This window comes from Budorcas taxicolor, chromosome 2 (genome assembly GCF_023091745.1).
Source record: "Budorcas taxicolor isolate Tak-1 chromosome 2, Takin1.1, whole genome shotgun sequence".
NCBI classification, from domain to species: domain Eukaryota; kingdom Metazoa; phylum Chordata; class Mammalia; order Artiodactyla; family Bovidae; genus Budorcas; species Budorcas taxicolor.
Genome location: NC_068911.1, coordinates 79,052,567 through 79,072,587, shown reverse-complemented (window position 1 = coordinate 79,072,587; position 20,021 = coordinate 79,052,567). Strand labels below are relative to the sequence as shown.

Genomic DNA, 20,021 nt, shown 5'->3' with positions numbered 1-20,021 from the left:
TTTTAGATCTTCCTTCTCCTTTCTCATCTCCCTTCCTGTGGCTTCTCAGAGCAGTCTTCCTTAGTGTTTTTTGTTGTATCCACTGGCCCCTCTTAGTCTACTTGACATTTCTATGTTTATTACCAAAATTAAAATAGTTTTTATTGTTTTAAAAGTTACTAAAACAATATTTTAAAACAAAAAATGACTTGAGTTAGAAAAATCCAAGAAATATAAAAAAGTATAAAGGAGGCAAACAAAACAAAACAACAGCCCCCAAAACTCACCACTTAGAAGCAAAAATTAATACTTTTGAACAGAATTAATATTATAAACAGAATACACTTTAATTATGTACATAAACAGACAAGGGTTCAGTTCAGTTCAGTCGCTCAGTTGTGCCTGACTCTTTGCTACCCCATGTCCCAAAACCCATGTCCATCGAGTTGGTGATGCCATCCAACCATCTCATGCTCTGTCATCCCCTTTTCCTCCTGCCCTCAATCTTTCCCAGCATCAGTGTCTTTTCCAATGAGTCAGCTCTTTGCATCAGGTGGCCAAAGGATTGGAGTTTCAGCTTCAACATCAGTCCTTCCAGTGAACACCCAGGACTGATTTCCTTTAGGATGGACTGATTGGATCTCCTTGCCATCCAAGGGACTCTCAAGAGTCTTCTCCAACACCATAGTTCAAAAGCATCAATTCTTTGGCACTCAGCTTTCTTCACAGTCCAACTCTCACATCCATACGTGACTACTGGAAAAACCATACCCTTGACTAGATGGACCTTTGTTGACAAAGTAATGTCTCTGCTTTTTAATGTGCTGTCTAGATTGGTCGTAACTTTCCTTCCAAGGAGTAAGCATCTTTTAATTTCAGTGATTTTGGAGCCCAGAAAAATAAGGTCTACCACTGTTTCCACTGTTTCCCCATCTCTTTGCCATGAAGTGATGGGACCGGATGCCATGATCTTAGTTTTCTGAATGTTGAGCTTTAAACCAACTTTTTCACTCTCCTCTTTCACTTTCATCAAGAGGCTCTTTAGATAGCTAAATTACATGTAAGTGAATTATAGTATAATTCACAATCTTTTAAACAACTCTCTTCATTAAAAAAACCAGCATCATTCCATGTTAATATTGATATTGTCCATATTAATTGTACTTTGTATTTCATTGCATGATTTTATCATGCTTTATTTAACCAATCCCTTATCAATGGACATTTTATTTCTCATTTATTTCTTTTAAACAAAGTTCCAATGAATTATTATTATATATATATTTTTGTGCACTTGGGTTTCCTGATGTAATTCTCAGAAGGATCACTGACTCAAAAGGTTATAGAGTTTAAAAATTTTGATCTATGTTTTACCCTCCCACTGACATAATGTGAGAGGTTCCATCCATTTCATCAAAGCTTTGTCTATTCTCATCTGTCTTTCAAATGTTGGTTACTCTCTATATATCTGTCCTTGATTTTTTTCTTCTTATTCTTTGTTCTATCTGGGTATGATTCACTTCTGGGAATGTTATTCACTTCTTGGAATGTAATTTCCACCTATAAGAGCTACAGGAGTCTGTATGGATGCATCCAAAGCATTCCATGTGCATCATACAGACCTTCATACAGTGAACATGCCTAAAGTAGGCACTGAAAAAGGTGAACATTACCAGAGTAGCGGTCGTCTTATACAAACATTAGTCGAGGGAAATGCTAAGGGAATACTTAGATCATAACTGCTAAATAACTGAGTATTTGAAAGACTGTTACATGAACGATGAACTGTATCATTTTTTTATGTTACATGGAAATAGTAGAGTTTTGCATGATGAAAGAAACTTAAGTTTTTAAAATTTCCCTATTGGATACAATTACTTAGAAATGTTTAGTTTTAGCAGTGTTGGGTTAAATTCTTCAACTTCTGTTTATTTCACATTTATTTCTATTTATTCCTCTCATGAAAATGAGAGAATCAGTCAGGTGCTCTCTAAAGAATTTTGCAGCTCTAAATTCTATGATCTTTAATTTCTAGGGTATGCTTTAAAATTTAAATTTCTTGTTAACTTTGCTTGATATTTGAATACTTTGAAGTTTTCAGTTCTCTTACTGACAAGAAAAGTTCATTGGTTTTGAATTTGAAAAGGACTGCTTGCTCTGTATAAGTGAGTGAAAGTGAAAGTCACTCAGTCATGTCCGACTTTTTGCGACACCATAGACTATACAGTCCATAGAATTCTCCAGGCCAGAATACTGGAGTGGGTAGCCTTTCCCTTCTCCAGGGCATCTTCCCAATCCAGGGATCAAACCCAAGTTTCGCGCATTGCAGGCAGATTCTTTTACCAGCTGAGCCACAAGGGAAGCCCAGGAATACTGGAGTGCGTAGCTTATCCCTTCTCCAGCAGCTTTTCCTGACCCAGGATTCAAACTGGTGTCACCTGCATTGCAGGCAGATTCTTTACCAACTGAGCTATCAGGGAAGCCCTCTGTGTAAGTGAAGGGTTTAAAAAAATGTCCTATTAATGATTCATGCTTCCTGAAAACATGAAAAATTATCCTTTACCTTTCTTGGGGAAGAAAGAAATTTGAAGTAGAAAAGATGGGCCAACATATCATCAAATATAAATTTTTTATGGAAAGGGTATATTTGGCTTTGTTATTTTGAGATGTAAAATTAGGTCATATTTGGTTAGCATTGACAGAGGTACATCCTGTCTGGATATTCCAAAAGTATGGCATTTCTCCTCGGGTTCTCCTCCCAAGTTCCATAGGGTTACTTAGACTAAATGGTTTAATCAGTCCTTAATATCTCTAACCAGTTGCCACCTTCAGTGAGAATTAATGGGACTTCAGATTCACTAATTTATTCTTTCCTCCAATTCTACTTAATGCCTATTATTAACTGCTGGCTCAGTGGTAAAGAATCTGCCTGCCAACACAGGAGACGCAGGTTTGATCCCTTGGTCAGGAAGATCCCCTGGAGAAGGAAACAGCAACCCATTCCAGTATTCTTGCCTGGGAAATCCCACGGACAGAAGAGTCTGGTGGGCTACATTCCAGGCAGTTGCAAAGGAGTTGGACCTGACTTGGGAACTAAACAGCAACAACAAAGATACTACTCTAGGTACAAGTAATATAGCAGTGAAAAAAGAGATAAAATATGGACCTTATAAACTAGATATCTCCCTCTTGGTTGATCTCAACAACTGTTTAACTCTAGCAAACTTAACATATTAGTCTCAGTATCTTCTACCACCAAGTAGAAATCTTTTGGCATCCAGGGAGTTGGGTGATGCAAGCTGCACTGGAGTTTGTGACTACTCACTATTATTTGGAGCAAGGCCCTGTCCACCAAGGTTTTTGATCCTTCCTGGTTTATCTGTACAGGTTAATCCAGTCAGCTACACAGCTTCCTTCTCTACATATATGCATACCAAAATCAGCCTTGAGACTTGAGTGTATACTTCAAGTTTTCCTCGCATAGAATAGGCTCTCTAGTACCTAAGTGACTCTGTCAGAAAGGTGTTTAGCGTCATTCACATGATGGACGTCAAACCATCAATACACACACACCCCCACCCCCCCACACACACAGAGTAATCTGGTGGCTGCAGATGAGTCTGGAAAAGGGTCCAAACTCTCCTCCCATCTATGGAGTTTCCTTTCAACAGAGAATGGAAGTGGGAAGCCTAATGCATTCCTGCTTGTCTTCATTTAGGGTACCATACGCCTTCAGAAATTATTTAATGACTTTACATCTCAAAGCAAAAGGATTTGGGTGCAGCTTCCCTTCTTCCTAAAATGCTCTCATGATCCTATATAAATGAGAGGATGAAAACAGATGCCCCCTAATGTCACTTTTCACCATCATCTTAGCTCTATGGTTTTGTATTGCCCCAATAATTTTTTTATTCTCTTGACTTAGAATTGGGTACTTGTGCTCCACATAATTACAAAACCGCACAAGTGAACCTTTCTAGAAAATGAAATCAACCTTATTAAGGTAAATTGATCAGGTCACATCTGGGTATAGACAGTTGTCAACAAATTAAAAAAGGAAGTTCCATCTTTATGTTCCACTAGGTACCAGGCAGCGGTGTTCTGATAGCCCTCCCTCCTCCTCTTCTCTTGGTTGCCTCCATAGCCTCAGTTTATAGCATTTTCCATTTTTCATGGCTGCTTTCACATCATTGAAATGTTTTCACTGAATACAGAGTTAGGAAGAGACATGCCCAACTAGTTCTGGCAAATTGACATAAGCCCCAGTTTCAACACACCATTGCTGTCAGGTCATATGTGGTAAAGTCATGGGCTTCATCTAAAATATCCCATAAATTTTTTTTTAAATAAGATATTTGGTTTCTATATGTAGTATGCTGCTGCTGCTAAGTCACTTCAGTTGTGTCTGACTCTGTGCGACCCCATAGACGGCAGCCTACCAGGCTCCCCCATTCCTGGGATTCTCCAGGTAAGAACACTGGAATAGGTTGCCATTTCCTTCTCTAATGCATGAAAGTGAAAAGTGAAAGTGAAGTCGCTCAGTCGTGTCCGACTCTTCGCGACCCCATGGAGTGCAGCCTCTGCCCATGGGATTTTCCAGGCAAGAGTGCTGGAGTGGGGTGCCATTGCCTTCTCCGATATGTAGTATAGGTATATGTTTATTCATGAGCAATGAATAAAGCATTTAATGAATAAAGTGTTCATTAAGCAATGGATATTTAAAGAAATAAAAATTCTGTTTACTTCCTGATAAAAACAAGTTACATATGTCTCTGGACCCTCTCTGTGCTTGTGCCTCCCTTCACAAGACATGCTATCTTTGTTTCACTTAGCAATACACATCCTATTTTCCTCAAAGTTCTCTCCCCTCTGAGCTAGTTTTTAAAATTTCTAGCCTACTTCAGCATAAAATTCTTTAAAAATGAGTTTTAATTTGTTGTCATTTATTCAGCACGTACTGAGCTTTTAATATGCCAGGTACTAGGAATGAGAACATGATTGTACAGACCTTATTACTGCCTCTAGAGCCTATCATAGGCATTATGTACCTGATTATACAATTAGTTATTTAACTGAATTTTTGAAAAATGTTATAAGGAAATATAAGGTGCTCATAGAATATATGGGCTTCCCCAGTGGCTCAGTGGTAAAGAGTACACCTGCAATGCAGGGGAGGCAGGTGATGCGAGTTAGGTCCCTGGGTTGGAAAGATCCCCTAGAGGAGGGCATGGAAACCAACTCCAGTATTCTTGCCAGGAAAATCCCATGGACAGAGGAGCCTGGCGGGCTACAGTCCATGGGATCTCAAAGAGTCAGACACAACTGAAGTGACAGCACCCACACAGGCATGCATGCATAGAATGTATACTGGTGATGGTATGTGATAAAATTAGACATATTTGATACATATGATTACATGGTGGCATAAGAGGAAAAAAACCACAAGCTTTCTTGTGGAAAGCAGTAGGGAAAAAAGCAAAAGCTTTCTCTAAGTCTTTTTTGTATCACATATGCCAGTGTCCCAAAAGTCAAAATAAGGTACATGGCCAAGCCAGGATTCAAGGATTAGAAGAACAGATTCTACTATTTGATGGGAGAATCTCCTAAATACTGTGGCCATTAAAAAAAAAATCTGCAACACTATTTCCTATTTGTAAACTTCTGTGTAGAAATGTTAAAAGTGTTTTCCTCTTTGCTTTCAGATATTTTAATTTTTTCTTTCCTTCAGTTTCACAGTTTGAGTTCCATCAACTGTCTTCATGGAAATCTTTTTTTCTTCAAAAAGTCTTCAGTTTTTCCAGGCAACCCTTCTGTCTTTAATTACCACAATTCTCAGAATGAGCTACTTTCTACATATGTACATGTCTTTCAGATTAATACAAGACAAGTCTAAATCTGGAAAATTTTACAGTTTTACTTTTTTGCTCAGTTCAGTTCAGCTCAGTCGCTCACTCGTGTCTGACTCTTTGTGACCCCATGAATTGCAGCACGCCAGGCCTCCCTGTCCATCACCAATTCCCGGAGTTCATCCAAACTCATGTCCGTCGAGTCGGTGATACCATCCAGCCATTTCATCATCTGTCGTCCCCTTCTCCTCCTCCCCCAATCCCTCCCAGCATCAGAGTCTTTTCCAGTGAGTCATCTCTTCGCATGAGGTGGCCAAAGTACTGGAGTTTCGGCTTTAGCATCATTCCTTCCAAAGAAATCCCAGGGCTGATCTCCTTCAGAATGGACTGGTTGGATCTCCTTGCAGTCCAAGAGACTCTCAAGAGTCTTCTCCAACACCACAGTTCAAAAGCATCAATTCTTTGGCACTCAGCTTTCTTCACAGTCCAACTCTCACATCCATACATGACTACTGGAAAAACCATAGCCTTGACTAAACGGACCTTTGTTGGCAAAGTAACATCTCTGCTTTTCAATATGCTATCTAGGCTGGTCATAACTTTTCTTCCAAGGAGTAAGCGTCTTTTAATTTCATGGCTGCAATCACCATCTGCAGTGATTTTAGAGCCCAGAAAAATAAATTCTGACACTGTTTCCACTGTTTCCCCATCTATATTCCATGAAATGATGGGACTGGATGCCATGATCTTCGTTTTCTGAATGTTGAGCTTTAAGCCAACTTTTTCACTCTCCTCTTTCACTTTCATCCAGAGGCTCTTTAGTTCTTCACGTTCTGCCATAAGGGTGGTGTCATCTGCATATCTGAGGTTATTGATATTTCTCCCAGCAATCTTGATTCCAGCTTGTGCTTCTTCCAGCCCAGCATTTCTCATGATGTACTCTGCATGTAAGTAAAATAAGCAGGGTGACAATATACAGCCTTGACATACTCCTTTTCCTATTTGGAACCAGTCTATTGTTCCATGTCCAGTTCTAACTGTTGCTTCCTGACCTGCATACAGGTTTCTCAAGAGGTAGGTCAGGTGGTGTGGTATTCCCATCTCTTTCAGTTGATTGTGATCCACACAGTCAAAGGCTTTGGCGTAGTCAATAAAGCAGAAATAGATGTTTTTCTGGAACTCTCTCTCTCTTTCCATAATCCAGTGGATGTTTGCAATTTGATCTCTGGTTCCTCTGCCTTTTCTAAAACCAGCTTGAACATCAGGAAGTTCGCGGTTCATATATTGCTGAAGCCTGACTTGGAGAATTTTGAGGATTACTTTCCTAGTGTGTGAGATGAGTGCAATTGTGTGGTAGTTTTAGCATTCTTTGGCATTGCCTTTCTTGGGGACTGGAATGAAAACGGACCTTTTCCAGTCCTGTGGCCACTGCTGAGTTTTCCAAATTTGCTGGCATATTGAGTGCAGCACTTTCACAGCATCACCTTTCAGGATTTGAAACAGCTCCACTGGAATTCCATCACCTCCACTAGCTTTGTTCGTAGTGATGCTTTCTAAGGCCCACTTGACTTCACATTCAGGATGTCTGGCTCTAGGTGAGTGATCACACCATCGTGATTATCTGGGTCATGAAGATCTTTTTTGTACAGTTCTTCTGTGTATTCTTGCCCCCTCTTCTTAATATCTTCTGCTTCTGTCAGGTCCATACCATTTCTGTCCTTTATCGAGCCCATCTTTGCATGAAGTGTTCCCTTGGTATCTCTAATTTTCTTGAAGAGATGCCTAGTCTTTCCCATTCTGTTGTTTTCCTCTATTTCTTTGCATTGATCACTGAGGAAGGCTTTCCTAACTCTCCTTCCTATTCTTTGGAACTCTGCATTCAGATGCTTATATCTTTCCTTCTTTCCTTTGCTTTTTGCTTCTCTTCTTTTCACAGCTATTTGTAAGGCCTCCTCAGACAGCCATTTTGCTTTTTTGCATTTCTTTTCCATGGGGATGGTCTTGATCCCTATCTCCTGTGCAATGTCATGAAACTCCGTCCATAGTTCATCAGGCACTCTATCAGATCTAGTCCCTTAAATCTATTTCTCACTTCCACTGTATAATCATAAGGGGTTTTATTTAGATCATACCTGAATGGTCTAGTGGTTTTCCCCACTTTCTTCCATTTAGGTTTGAATTTGGCAATAAGGAGTTCATGATCTGAGCCATAGTCAGCCTGTCTTGTTTTTGCTGACTCTGTAGAGTTTCTCCATCTTTAGCTGCTGAGAATATAATCAATCTGATTTCAGTGTTGACCATCTGGTGATGTCCATGTGTAGAGTCTTCTCTTGTCTTGTTGGAAGAGGGTGTTTGCTATGAACAGTGAGTTCTCTTGGCAAAACTCTATTAGCCTTTGCCCACTTCATTCCGTGTTCCAAGGCCAAATTTGCCTGTTACTCCAGGTGTTTCTTGTCTTCCTACTTTTGCATTCCAGTCTCCTATAATGAAAAGGACGTCTTTTTTGGGTGTTAGTTTTAAAAGGTCTTGTAGGTCTTCATAGAACCGTTCAGCTTCTTCAGCATTACTGGTTGGGGCATAGACTTGGATTACTGTGACAGCTCATATCCTACCAATTTCCCTGAAGCAAAGTGTCAAGGCTAATATTTAGTTAAAATGAGGTTAGGAGATCAGGAGCACAATCTTGTCTTTTGCATTCATTTTTTAAAGTATCCCAGAACATATGTTGATCTCTTTTCCTTGTAAAATAAAATAGCAAAACATGAATATTTGAAAATAATAGTGAAATTGCAAGCTTTTGTAATTACAAAAATGCATGCTTTATCTCACCTTACTTTTCTCCTGCTGTAACATGCACCTCACATTATTCCTCAAAAGTGTTCTTCTATTTTTGTGGGATTTATCTTGTTTTTCTGGATTTCCCCTCCTCCATTTCCCATTCTCTAGTTTAATACTCAAGTCCTTCTCCATGAAACTTTCCTTGATTGCTCAGGTTACCTTTGATTTCACTTTGTTATGAACTCCTACAGCATTTAATGTGTGATACAACACAAGAATATTAGCTTTAATACAGATTTTTTTTCTACTTTTTATTTGTTTGATTGCTTGCTATTTTCTTTTCTGGCATTTGATTTTTGAGCGATTGGATGACTATCTTTTTCTTTAGGTGCAGGGATCATATCCTATAAGCATTTCTTATTATTCCTGTTTCTTGACTGATTTTGACTAAATTCCCTTTGAGCACCCTAAACATCCATCATCAAGCTCTCTTACAATCTATCAAAATGGGAAATTCTCTTTTTTTTTTCTTAGAAAATACATGTTATGAACCCTAATAGTGAGGCTTATTATCCTCCAAGATAAAAGCTAACATTGATATCTCAAGGTACAAAGTAATGTAGTTGTTATGTTTTGCTCAAGATAGTGTTATAAACGTATAAGAGATAGTATATTTTAAAATATCCCACAGTATCTTCTAAACTAGTAAACCTCAAACTGTGATTTCTTTGATGAACAACTTTAGCACATTCAAGATTTTTATTTTCTGTAGAGAATAGTCACAGTCACGTGGTCTTTGGTTTTGTAATCATTACATATATGGTCTTAGCGTCAGGTGACTATGACTAACATTGGTGTGGCTTATTAATTCTTTCAGCAAAATAGCACAAGAAACAACAGTGCAGTAGTGGTAAGTAGCCTAATAGTATCTCTTTGCAATGTACACATATACACACTCACTTAACACCCTCTTGGTTTCTTTTCTTGCTCTCTATAGCTCTAATCTCAGAAGAGAATTTCTGTTGGACTTACAGCTCTTTGATGTGCTATGATAAATGATGCCTTGTTGTGTTTTCTGATTCTTTTAGAGTATCCATGGAATTAAAGATCACATGCTTATTCAGCTTAATGTACTTGACCTTTCCCCATGATTGACACGTCTAAATAAATGGCTGTAGCAACTCAGTAATTATGCACCAGCTGTGTTATATTTGTTTCACAGAAACAACACACAGTTCTCTTCAAGAGTAGATAGCTTGACCCCTTTCCTGCCAGCTAAATAAAGCAGAGTAGTTAATTAGTATTATTATGAATCATAGTAGGATTCCTTTCCATCCCAAATGCATCTCTTTTCTGAAAGCATTTTGTAAACACTCAGTATACTATGACCACGGACACATAAAGTGTTGTTTCAGTCCTGGTATTTCTTACATAATGAAAATATTTACAATAATTCTGGACCTGCTCAATATTCCACACAATATAAGGGTCAGAAATCCAGGATTTGTTAACAAGATTTGTGTTCAGAAAGCAGTATTACCTTTAATGAACCCTTTGTTTTTCTAATGGGGAAACTATTTTCCCTCAACTGACATACAAGTAAATTTCAAATAAATTCTTGTGTTCAGTGCTTATTTCTTTTAATAGCAGTGTTGCATTCTCACTTCTTTAAAATATATTCATATCTAAATTTTTATTAAATTGGGTTTTTTAACATTATGTAAAATTAATTCTTATTGACCATTTTGATGAATTTAAGAAATGCTCATTGGAAACAATTCCTTTTTAAAATAAAATTCTGGACTTTATCATAAAATAAAAATTGTTCTGTATCTAATCTTGAAAAATAATTCCAGTTATGTTTAATAAGTCATTTCAGAACCATGTCATTTATCACTAAGTTTCTTGAATTCTTTATCTTCTTAAGTGGTGTCTATTAAATTTTGAATATAATATTGTAGGAAATTTTTATGATAACATCAACCTGGAAATGTTACTTGTATATGTTTTTCTACAGAGTGTAAGGTGTTTCTCTAATTTCTTAGGCCAGGCTTTATATAGTTAGGATTAGAAAAGTTGGCAATATATCGAAAAGCTGGAAGACAATGAAATAAGACAGAAAATTTGTCTTCCTCTTTCTTTAAGCCATTGACAGTGAGTAGCATGAAGCGGGAACGGAACTAACCCGTGTCTACCATGTGATACAACATGTTCAGTATTTTATACCAGTTATATTATCTCGCATAATCTTTGTAGAAAATCTCCTAAATCTATTGGTAAATTTTTAATGCATATAATATTTAATTCATCCTAAAATCAAGCACAACATTTCTGTAGCAAAGGAGGACTATTATTATTTATCAGCAGTAACCACATTTGTTCTTCACACCCCATTCTTCCCTTTCAGCATAATGAGATGAGAACCAGATGGTAATATGCATAGAAGGGGAGCCCCAAAATTATGAGTCTGGAAATTTATATAGGAACTACTATACAACAGTCTTTTTCCACCTTGAGAGGCAGATAAATCTTTTCTACCTTATGTAAAAGAATCTCAGGGAAGATAAGGGTAAGATCCCCAGTTTAAACCCTTTGGAATACAAACCAGTAGCTCTTGGACTTTTATTATCTTTTGAAATGTAAACATATAAACCTGGGAGATAAGTGTCTATATCTCTTTGAAGGTCTCTATTTTTTAGGCAATCTTTAACTTCCAAAATTTACCCTTTAACCTAGGTTTCACTTTATTTGGTATATAAGTCTCTAACCATACAGATAATATTTTCTCTATTTCATAGCCATGAATTATGGCAATTTCAATATATCTACACTGAAATATGTGGCCATTAACTTTGTTTCTATTCTTAAGTTTTTTAGTGTGTTTAGTAGCATAATGCATCATTTTGTCTGTTATCTATGCATTTTACTAAAAATGAAAAGATTTATATGTGCAATAAAATTTTTTTAAGCATTAGAAACTATTGAGCACCATTCTAGATACTTGGGATACATCAGTGAACAAATTAGAGATCCCTGCTCTTCTGAAATTTAAAAACTTTCAGAAGAAACTAGAAATTCAACACTAAACATTTATTATGCTTATGTAAATAACTTAGTATAGAAAGTTCCCGGCTGGTAGTGAGAATGCCAAGGAAGCCAGTGTGGCTGGAGTGGAGTGATGAGGGAATCAGCAGAGGAGGCGATGGAAGAGCTGGCAGGAATGGGGAAACCTCAGGGGATGTGCAGATCTCAGAGGGTCTCATAGAGCGTTAGAGAAACCTTGGCCTTTTCTCTGAGTGAAACAGGTTAGCAGAAGATTTAGCTGAGGAATGACATAATCTAACCTGCCTTTTAAGAGGGATACATTAGCTGCTGCATTTAGAAGAGATTGTAGGGGTTAAAGGTAGACTCAAGAAGACCTGTCTGGAGGCTAATGCAGTAATTCTGGTTGGGTGTCATGTGGCTCGACCAGAGCAGTGAAATGAAATAATAAGCAGACAAATTTTGGATATATTTTGAAAGTTGTCCCAACAGATTTTCCAGTGGATTTGGTTGTAAGCTTAAGAGAGGTAAAAAATGATTCCAAGGTTTTTGTCCTGAGCAACTTGACAAATGTTTTATCATCGACTGAGATAGACAAGATTCTGGGGGAACAGTTTGTTTGGGGAGTTGGGTTGGGGTAGATTAGGAGTTTAGACATGAACATGTTGATCTTGAGATGTCTTTTAGACATGCAGTGGAGGTATCAGGTAAGCAGTTGGATATGCTAGTTTGGAGTTTGGGAAAGAAGTTTGAGCTGGAGATAGAAAATTGGGAGCTGCTCACATAAGGTTGTATTAGCGGCAGATTGAGACTTTGTATGTCCTGAAGCTTAAGCAATTTTGAGGATTCTCTAAGAGAAAGAATTCAAAATTTGAATTTAAACTACATACAAAGGTGAATATTTATAATGAGAAAAATCAAAACACTTATTTGGAAACTGATAAACAGTGCAAAATCATAACATTTGGAGAAATGGCATAATATTTTTAATAACTGCCTGACATACCTCTGCTCAATGGACATGAGTTTGAGCAAACTCTGAGATAGAGTGATAGGAAAGACTGGTGTGTTGTAGTTCATGGAGTTGCAAAGAGTCAGACATGGTTTAGTGACTGAACAATGGCAACAACGTATATCTGTAATACTTTTCTTCCAATATTCTTGAACTTTAATGTCAAATATTTTAAAACATTATTTTCTGTAGAGAATATGGAAAGTTAAATCAGTCTTTATCATGATTAATTAAAATTTAATTTTTACTAGTGATAGTCTAGAAAGATTTCTTTCATCTTTACAACTTATTTACAATTTTACGAAAATTTTCAGGGTTGTCTTAAAGTTTAAAACTTCTGTGAAGCTTCTTGCATACATAACCTGAAATATTTGGAAGAATTTTCCAAAGACTAACTCTGACTCTATGCAGTTGAGACCATGCTTCTTTTCTATTGACCACATGCTTCCAATACTAGGCAGATTATGATACCTCTGCATATTATGACACCATTTCAGCCCCGAACATTCATGTCACAATGTAGTACAATGAGTACTAAGCCACTGGAAACTATTCCTACTTTAGGATAGTCGGGATAGCTAACTAATAATTTACTCATATCTGGAAGTGATTGTGAATCACATAAATATGTTCATTTAAACCCAACCTAAATATATCTCCAACTCTATTTCCTCTTGTTATTGTTGTTTAGTTGCTAAGTCATGTCCAGCTCTTTTTGTAGTCCCATGGACGGTAGCCTGCCAGGCTCCTCTGTCTGTGGGATTTTCCAAGCAAGAATACTGGAGTGGGTTGCCATATCCTTCTTCTGGGCATCTTCCCTACTAGGGATTGAACCTGTGCCTTCTGCATTGGCATATGGATTCTTTACCACTGAGCCACCAGGGAAGCCCCTATTTCCTCTTAGTTTCCCCAAAATGTTTCCAGATACACAATCCCCCCCCCCCCCATTGTGAAGGTATTTTATATTTACAAATTTTCCTAAAATATATGACCGTGAGAACACAATTTGTTTTTAAATTAAAAGACTTCACTTTTCAGAGCAGTTTTAGGTCTGGGGAGATTATACAGAAAATACGGAGTTCCCATCTGCTCTTTCTCTCCCCTGCACACAGTTTTCCTATTATTAACATTTTGCATTAGTGCAGTACATTTGTTACAAATGATAAACCAATATCAATAGATTATTATTAACTAAACCCCATGGTTGACATTTGGATTTACTCTTTGTTTTGTATATTTCTGTGGGTTTGGGGGAGTATACAATATTACATATACATCATTACAGTATCATCCAGGATAGTATCATTTCTGTAAAAATGCCTGATACTCCACCTCTTCATCCCTAATCCCGCTCCCTGAACCCCTGGAATCTCTGACATTTTTAACTGTCTCTGTGGCTTTACCATTTCCAGAATATCATATACAGGTTAACATCTTAGAGTATGTTGCTTTTTCACTGACTTCTTTCACTCAGCAATATGAATTTAAGTTTCCTCTGTGTCTTTGTTGTTGCTGATACTCCATTGCATGGATGTACCACAGTTTGTTTATTCACTCACCTAGTAAAGGACGGAGAAGGCAATGGCACCCGACTCCAGTACTCTTGCCTGGAAAATCCCATGGACAGAAGAGCCTGGTAGGGTGCAGTCCATGGGGTCGCTAGGAGTCGGACACAACTGAGCGACTTCACTTTCACTTTTCTCTTTCATGCACTGGAGAAGGAAATGGCAACCACTCCAGTGTTCTTGCCTGTAGAATCCCAGGAAAGGGGGAGGCTGGTGGGCTGCCGTCTATGGGGTTGCACAGAGTCAGACACGACTGAAGCAACTTAGCAGCAGCAGCAGCAGCAGTAAAGGACATCTTGGTTGTTTCCCGGTTTTTGATGATTATAAAAAAAGCTGCTATAACAATTTGTGTGCACGCTTTTGCATGGGCATTAGTTTTCAACTCATAGTGTCAAATGGCTAGTGAGTAAATTAGCACTTAGATTAGGATCTAGACACAGACTTTACGCCTTTCACAAAAATTAACCCAAAGTGGATCATTTACCTAAATGTAAAACAAAATTATACAACTTCTAGAAGATAACAGAGGAGAAAATCTAGGCGACCTTGAGCTTGGAGGTGACTTCTTATATGCAACAACAAAAAGCACAATCCATGAAAAAATCTTGATAAATTAGACTTCTTTACAATGATAGCTTCTACTCTGTGAAAGACACTGTTACAGGATTGAAAAGACAAGCTGCAGACAGGAGAATCCACTTGCAGAAGGGAACTGATAAAGGACTGTGGCCCCAAGTATACAAAAAACTCTTGAAATTCAACAATAAGAAAATAATCCAGTTACAAAATAGGGAAGGATCTGAAGAGAAATCTCAGCAGAGAAGATATATAGATGGTAAATACGCATATAAAAAGAGGCTCAACATCATATGTCATTAGGGAATTGCAAGTTAAAGCAATTAGGTACCATTACACATCTATCAGAATGGCTAAAATCCAGAACGTTGACATCAGCAAATGTTGGCGAGGATGTGGTACAACAGGATCTCTCATTCTTTGCTCACTGGAATGAAAAATGGTACAGCTACTTTGGAAGATAGTCTGGTAGTTTCTAATGAAGGTAAGCCTATGTTTACCATATAATCCATCAATTAAACTAATAGTGAAAAAATGAAATGAGTCTTTTCTTTTTAACCAACCCTGTAGGATTCTGTGTCAGGAAATTCCTGCAGAGTGTTCTTTCTTTTCTGAACTAAAATGTTAGGTCAGCTCTGTGTCTTGGCATCCTCCTCTTATCTGAATATATTTGGATATAGTTTCAGATTGTTTATTTTCAGCCTTGACTTGGCGACTTCTTAGGATGTTACTTCTGGCAATTGCCCATGATATTCACATTCTACCAACAAAGGCAATATTCATTACCCTCAACCATGCCCTCTGGACTGGCCGGTCAGGTCCACGATTCTCCTTATCTTTGTCTTTCTGGTAATCAGTTCAGTTCAGTTCAGTTTCTCAGTTGTGTCCAGCTCTTTGCGACCCCATGGACTGTCTGGTAATTGCTTTCTTGATTAACAATTGTTAGAAACCTTTTCAACCTTTAAGGCTTAGCTCTAGGAAATAGTCACTGTCTAAACTTACACAACTTTTATTCATTTCCCTATCCACTGAAACTGCTCTCAAGAAAGTTACAGATAAACATTAATTTCCAAATGTAATAGCTAATTTTTAGTCAATTTTGTTTGACTCCTTTATAGCATATAGCTGGTAACTCTCACCTTCTTAAAACTCTTTTTCTTTGGTTTCTTTTAAAATTTTTAAAATTGTGAGCTGAAGCATACATATGGAAAAGTGCACAAAGTTTAACAAATATTTTTAAAGCAAAAACTTGTATCATGAAACAGAACATTTTTAGCACCCAGAAGTTTTTCCTGTGGTAAGAAGCAAGTTTAATCTCCCATGTTTAATTTAATTGGAAATTCACTCTTCATTTTTTTAAATTGTTTCTTAAGTCTTTGATTTTTTTTCTGTAACTCTTTAGTGTTAGTTTTATGCAAGTCTCAATCTTTGTTGTTTTATACCCTCTCCATGATTAATAGCCTTCAACTTACTAGCATAGAGGATTACAATGTAGTGATGGCCAAGTAATTCAAAATTATTAATGTTAAATACCAATGTTTGTGACTTATTTTAAATATTTAACTTTGTGGTATGTCCTGTTATCTTGTAAGGTAAGTTCTCCTTCCCAGAGCTTCCTCAAAAGGTTTCTGTTATTTTCGTTTTAATTAATTCATTAAAATTTTATTTTTATATGTTTTAAAGCTACAGTCCATTTACAGTTATTACAAAATATTGGCTATATTCCCCATGTTGTCCGATATATCTCTTAGCCTGTCTTATGTCCAGTAGTTTGTACCTTCCCCTCCCTCTCTTCTATGTCCCCCCCCCCATTGGTGACTGCTAGTTTGTTCTCTAATCTGTGAATCTGCTTCTTTTATCATTGTATTCACTAGTTTATTGTATGTTAGCTTCCACATATAAGAGATATCCTACAGTATTTGTCTTTCTCTGTCTGACTTATTTCACTTAGCACAACGCCTTTCAGATCCATCCATGTTGTTGCAAATGGCAAAATTTCATTCTTTTTTTAATGGCTAAGTAGTATTTCATTGTGTGTGTATATATATACACACATACAGGGCTTCCCTGATGGCTCAGTGATAAGAAATTAACCTGTAATATAGGAGATGCATGAGAGGAATCTTTGATCCCTTAGTCGGGAAGATCCCCTGGAAGAGGGCATGGAAACCCACTCCAGTATTCTTGGTTGGAGAATCCCATGGACAGAGGAGCCTAGCAGGCTACAGTCCATAGGGTTAGAAAGAATTAGATATGACTGAAGTGACTGAACACACACACACAGATATATATCACAACTTTATCCATTCATCTGCTGATGGATACAGGTTGCTTTCATATCTTGGCAATTGTAAATAATGCTGATTATTTTTATTAAAAGTTTTTTGTGTATATTTTAGATTGTTCCAGTTCTGTTAAAATAATGATGTTGGTAATTTTCAATTTTTTCAGTATATAGATTAAATCATGTCTTTTTGAGGGGGTGGGTTCACATCTTCAAATTGTTTCTAATATATACATTCAGAGCAATATACCACACTTGTGAATGTTAGTTTTTGTATAAACTGGAGAAGGCTGAAGCCAGCTGATTTGTAAGAATTAAATAATGTCTTATGTCTATTTGCATCCCTGATACCCATCTCAATACCATTCAATAACTTGTTCATTTCAGTAAACATTTGCCAGGCATCTGTTATATGCTCGGCACTGTGTCAGGTGACGAAGATACAAAATAACTGACACATGGACCTTCCCCAGAGAAGATTCATAAGAAAACTACTTATAAGTAAACAACTACAATCAAGTGCTTTGACTTATATGATTAAGCACCAGAGGATGCTAAGGGGAAAAACGGTCATGTATATTTAGACTGAGGGAGTATGAAAAGTCTCATACATGGCGTAATCCTTGAACTAAGACTTGGGAGATGAGTTAGGTATTCATCAGGAAAGACAAAGATATTTCATACAATTTGGAGAACAGTACCAACATTAAGTGAAAGAGAGACTTGAGAACACCTGGCAATTTAGGAATGAAAGGATACATGCTGCCTTATGCTGTGTGTGGCAGAGTGGAAGCCTAGAGAAATAGGCAGATGCCCGCTATTGTTTGGCTTTATAGATACTAAAAGCTTTATCCTTTAGGCAACAGAAAGCAATCAATGAGTCTAAAACAGGGGAGTAATGTAGTCAGATTTGCATTTTGGGAAAAAAATGGCATCAGTATTCAGAATGGGACAAGATTGGAATTAGAGAAGAACATGCTAGGGAGAATGCTCTAATAGTCCTGGTGAGAGATGAGGGTCCAAATTAAGACAGTGACACCAGTGATATTGAGGAGAGAATGAATTAATGAGATGTATAGAGGACCTGGTTACAAACTGGATGTGCTTTGAGATGACTAGACAGATCTTGCATTTACTGAGATAGATGTTGGATAGATGATACTTGGGGGACAAAGTAAAGGACAAGTTCCATGGAATTTAACATGCTTATGGAAGGATATCTAATAGATGGTTATGTAAGTCTACAGTGTAAGAGAGAATTGGTGTCAAATCCTGGGGATCCCAATCTTGAATGAATAAATAGAAACAGAGCTAGAAAAGGAAACTAATTTGAGCAAAAAAAGAAAAATAAAGGAGTAGGATGACCTAGAGAAAGTTAAATCATAGAGAAGAGAATGGTCAATAGTATCAAGTGCCACAGATAGAAACAGTAGAGCCTAAAAATTCCACAGGATTTGACGTTACTAGGATCTTGGTGAAATCTGTTTTAATTAGAGATAATGATCGTTTCACACACTCAACTGTGAAGGGAAGTGAACTGGTAAAATAACTGGTTAGTTAAGTGCAGGGAGAAAATAGAACAAAAAATTTTTAATGGAAAAAATATAAATTATGGGGAATAGACACAGGGGATTAATGTGATAGTTAATAAAATAATGGTGGTTATAAAATACTGTATAACCAAATACTTAGTATTGTAGATGTTTGATAGACCTATGCACCAAAGTACACTGCTAAGCTGCAAGCTTATCACATCATAAATACTCAAGAACCATTTGATGGATTGAATTGTATTGGGTTTCCAATAACAAGTAAATAATCATCTTCTGTGCCTTGGAATAATTCAAAGTTTAATTTGTATATTTACTTCTGATAAAGGTCATCGGACACTATTTATTGGAGTTCATGTGCCCCTGGGAGGAAGAAAAAGCCATCGACGTCACAGGCATCGTGGTCATAAACACAGAAAGAGAGACAGAGAGAGAGATTCAGGACTAGAGGATGGAAGGGAGTCACCTTCCTTTGGTAAGAATCTTCCTCTTTGTTTTAATTAAATTTATCATTGTAATATTATACTTGTTTAGACAATCCATAATTAGCAGTAATGCTTCATACTCATAAAATTGTTTATACCTTTATAAAAGATGTTGGGCAGATTGGGGAAAAGTGGGAGAGAGAATGTTTAATCTTTTTCTCTTGTGCATCTGTTTTGTAAAGGTGAGAATTAGCTTAGATTTGTGATTGAGGAAATACACTTAAATAGTAGAATTTATTGTATTAATTCTTGATAATCTATACAAATAATAGTGCTTGCTCTAAGTAGTTTGAAAATCCAGACAGAAATGTCTTTATCAAGTTCCCATTTAAACTACTGCTGATGCTCTCCAAATTTCACTCTTAAGATGTGAAATTTCTACTATTTTAAATGTTATTCTTTTGAAAATGTACAGTTGACCTTTGAACAATACAGATTTGAAGTTGGAGTGTCTACTTGTACATGAATTTTTTTTTTTCAATAGTAAATACCACACCACTACATTGTTCGTGGTTGGTTGAATCCATGGATATGGAATCAGATATGAGTGACCATAAATTATATATGAATTTTCAACTGGGAGGAAGGTCAGTTCCCCTAATTCTCACATAGTTCATGGGTCAACTGTATACAGAATATCAAAGCACAGTGATATGGAAGTTGCTAACAATTCCTGAGTGCTATGAGAGTCTGTGTATATGACATAATTAAGAACCTGACTTTCAGTTGTCTGACTGTCCCACTTCCTATGCCCTCCTTCACTGCGCCTTGTTCACTTACTCACCTGTAGTCATGCCTCCTCTGAAGTCACTAAGGCATTCATTTTGCTCTCTGACCACAGCTTCTCTCATTTGCTTGTTCAACTACTTGGCCTCTCTCCTTTTTTTCTATCCATGTTACGTTT

At 37.1% G+C, this 20,021-nt stretch overlaps 1 protein-coding gene across 1 annotated transcript in view; it reads left to right on the top strand.

Moving 5' to 3' along the window:
• Positions 1 to 20,021, top strand: part of SLC4A10 (solute carrier family 4 member 10) — a 236,428-nt gene that overhangs the window by 43,181 nt on the left and 173,226 nt on the right. Inside the window, exon 3 of the mRNA XM_052663982.1 lies at positions 18,961 to 19,107. Coding sequence (XP_052519942.1) covers positions 18,961 to 19,107 — 147 coding nt within the window. The remainder of the gene's footprint in view (positions 1 to 18,960; positions 19,108 to 20,021) is intronic.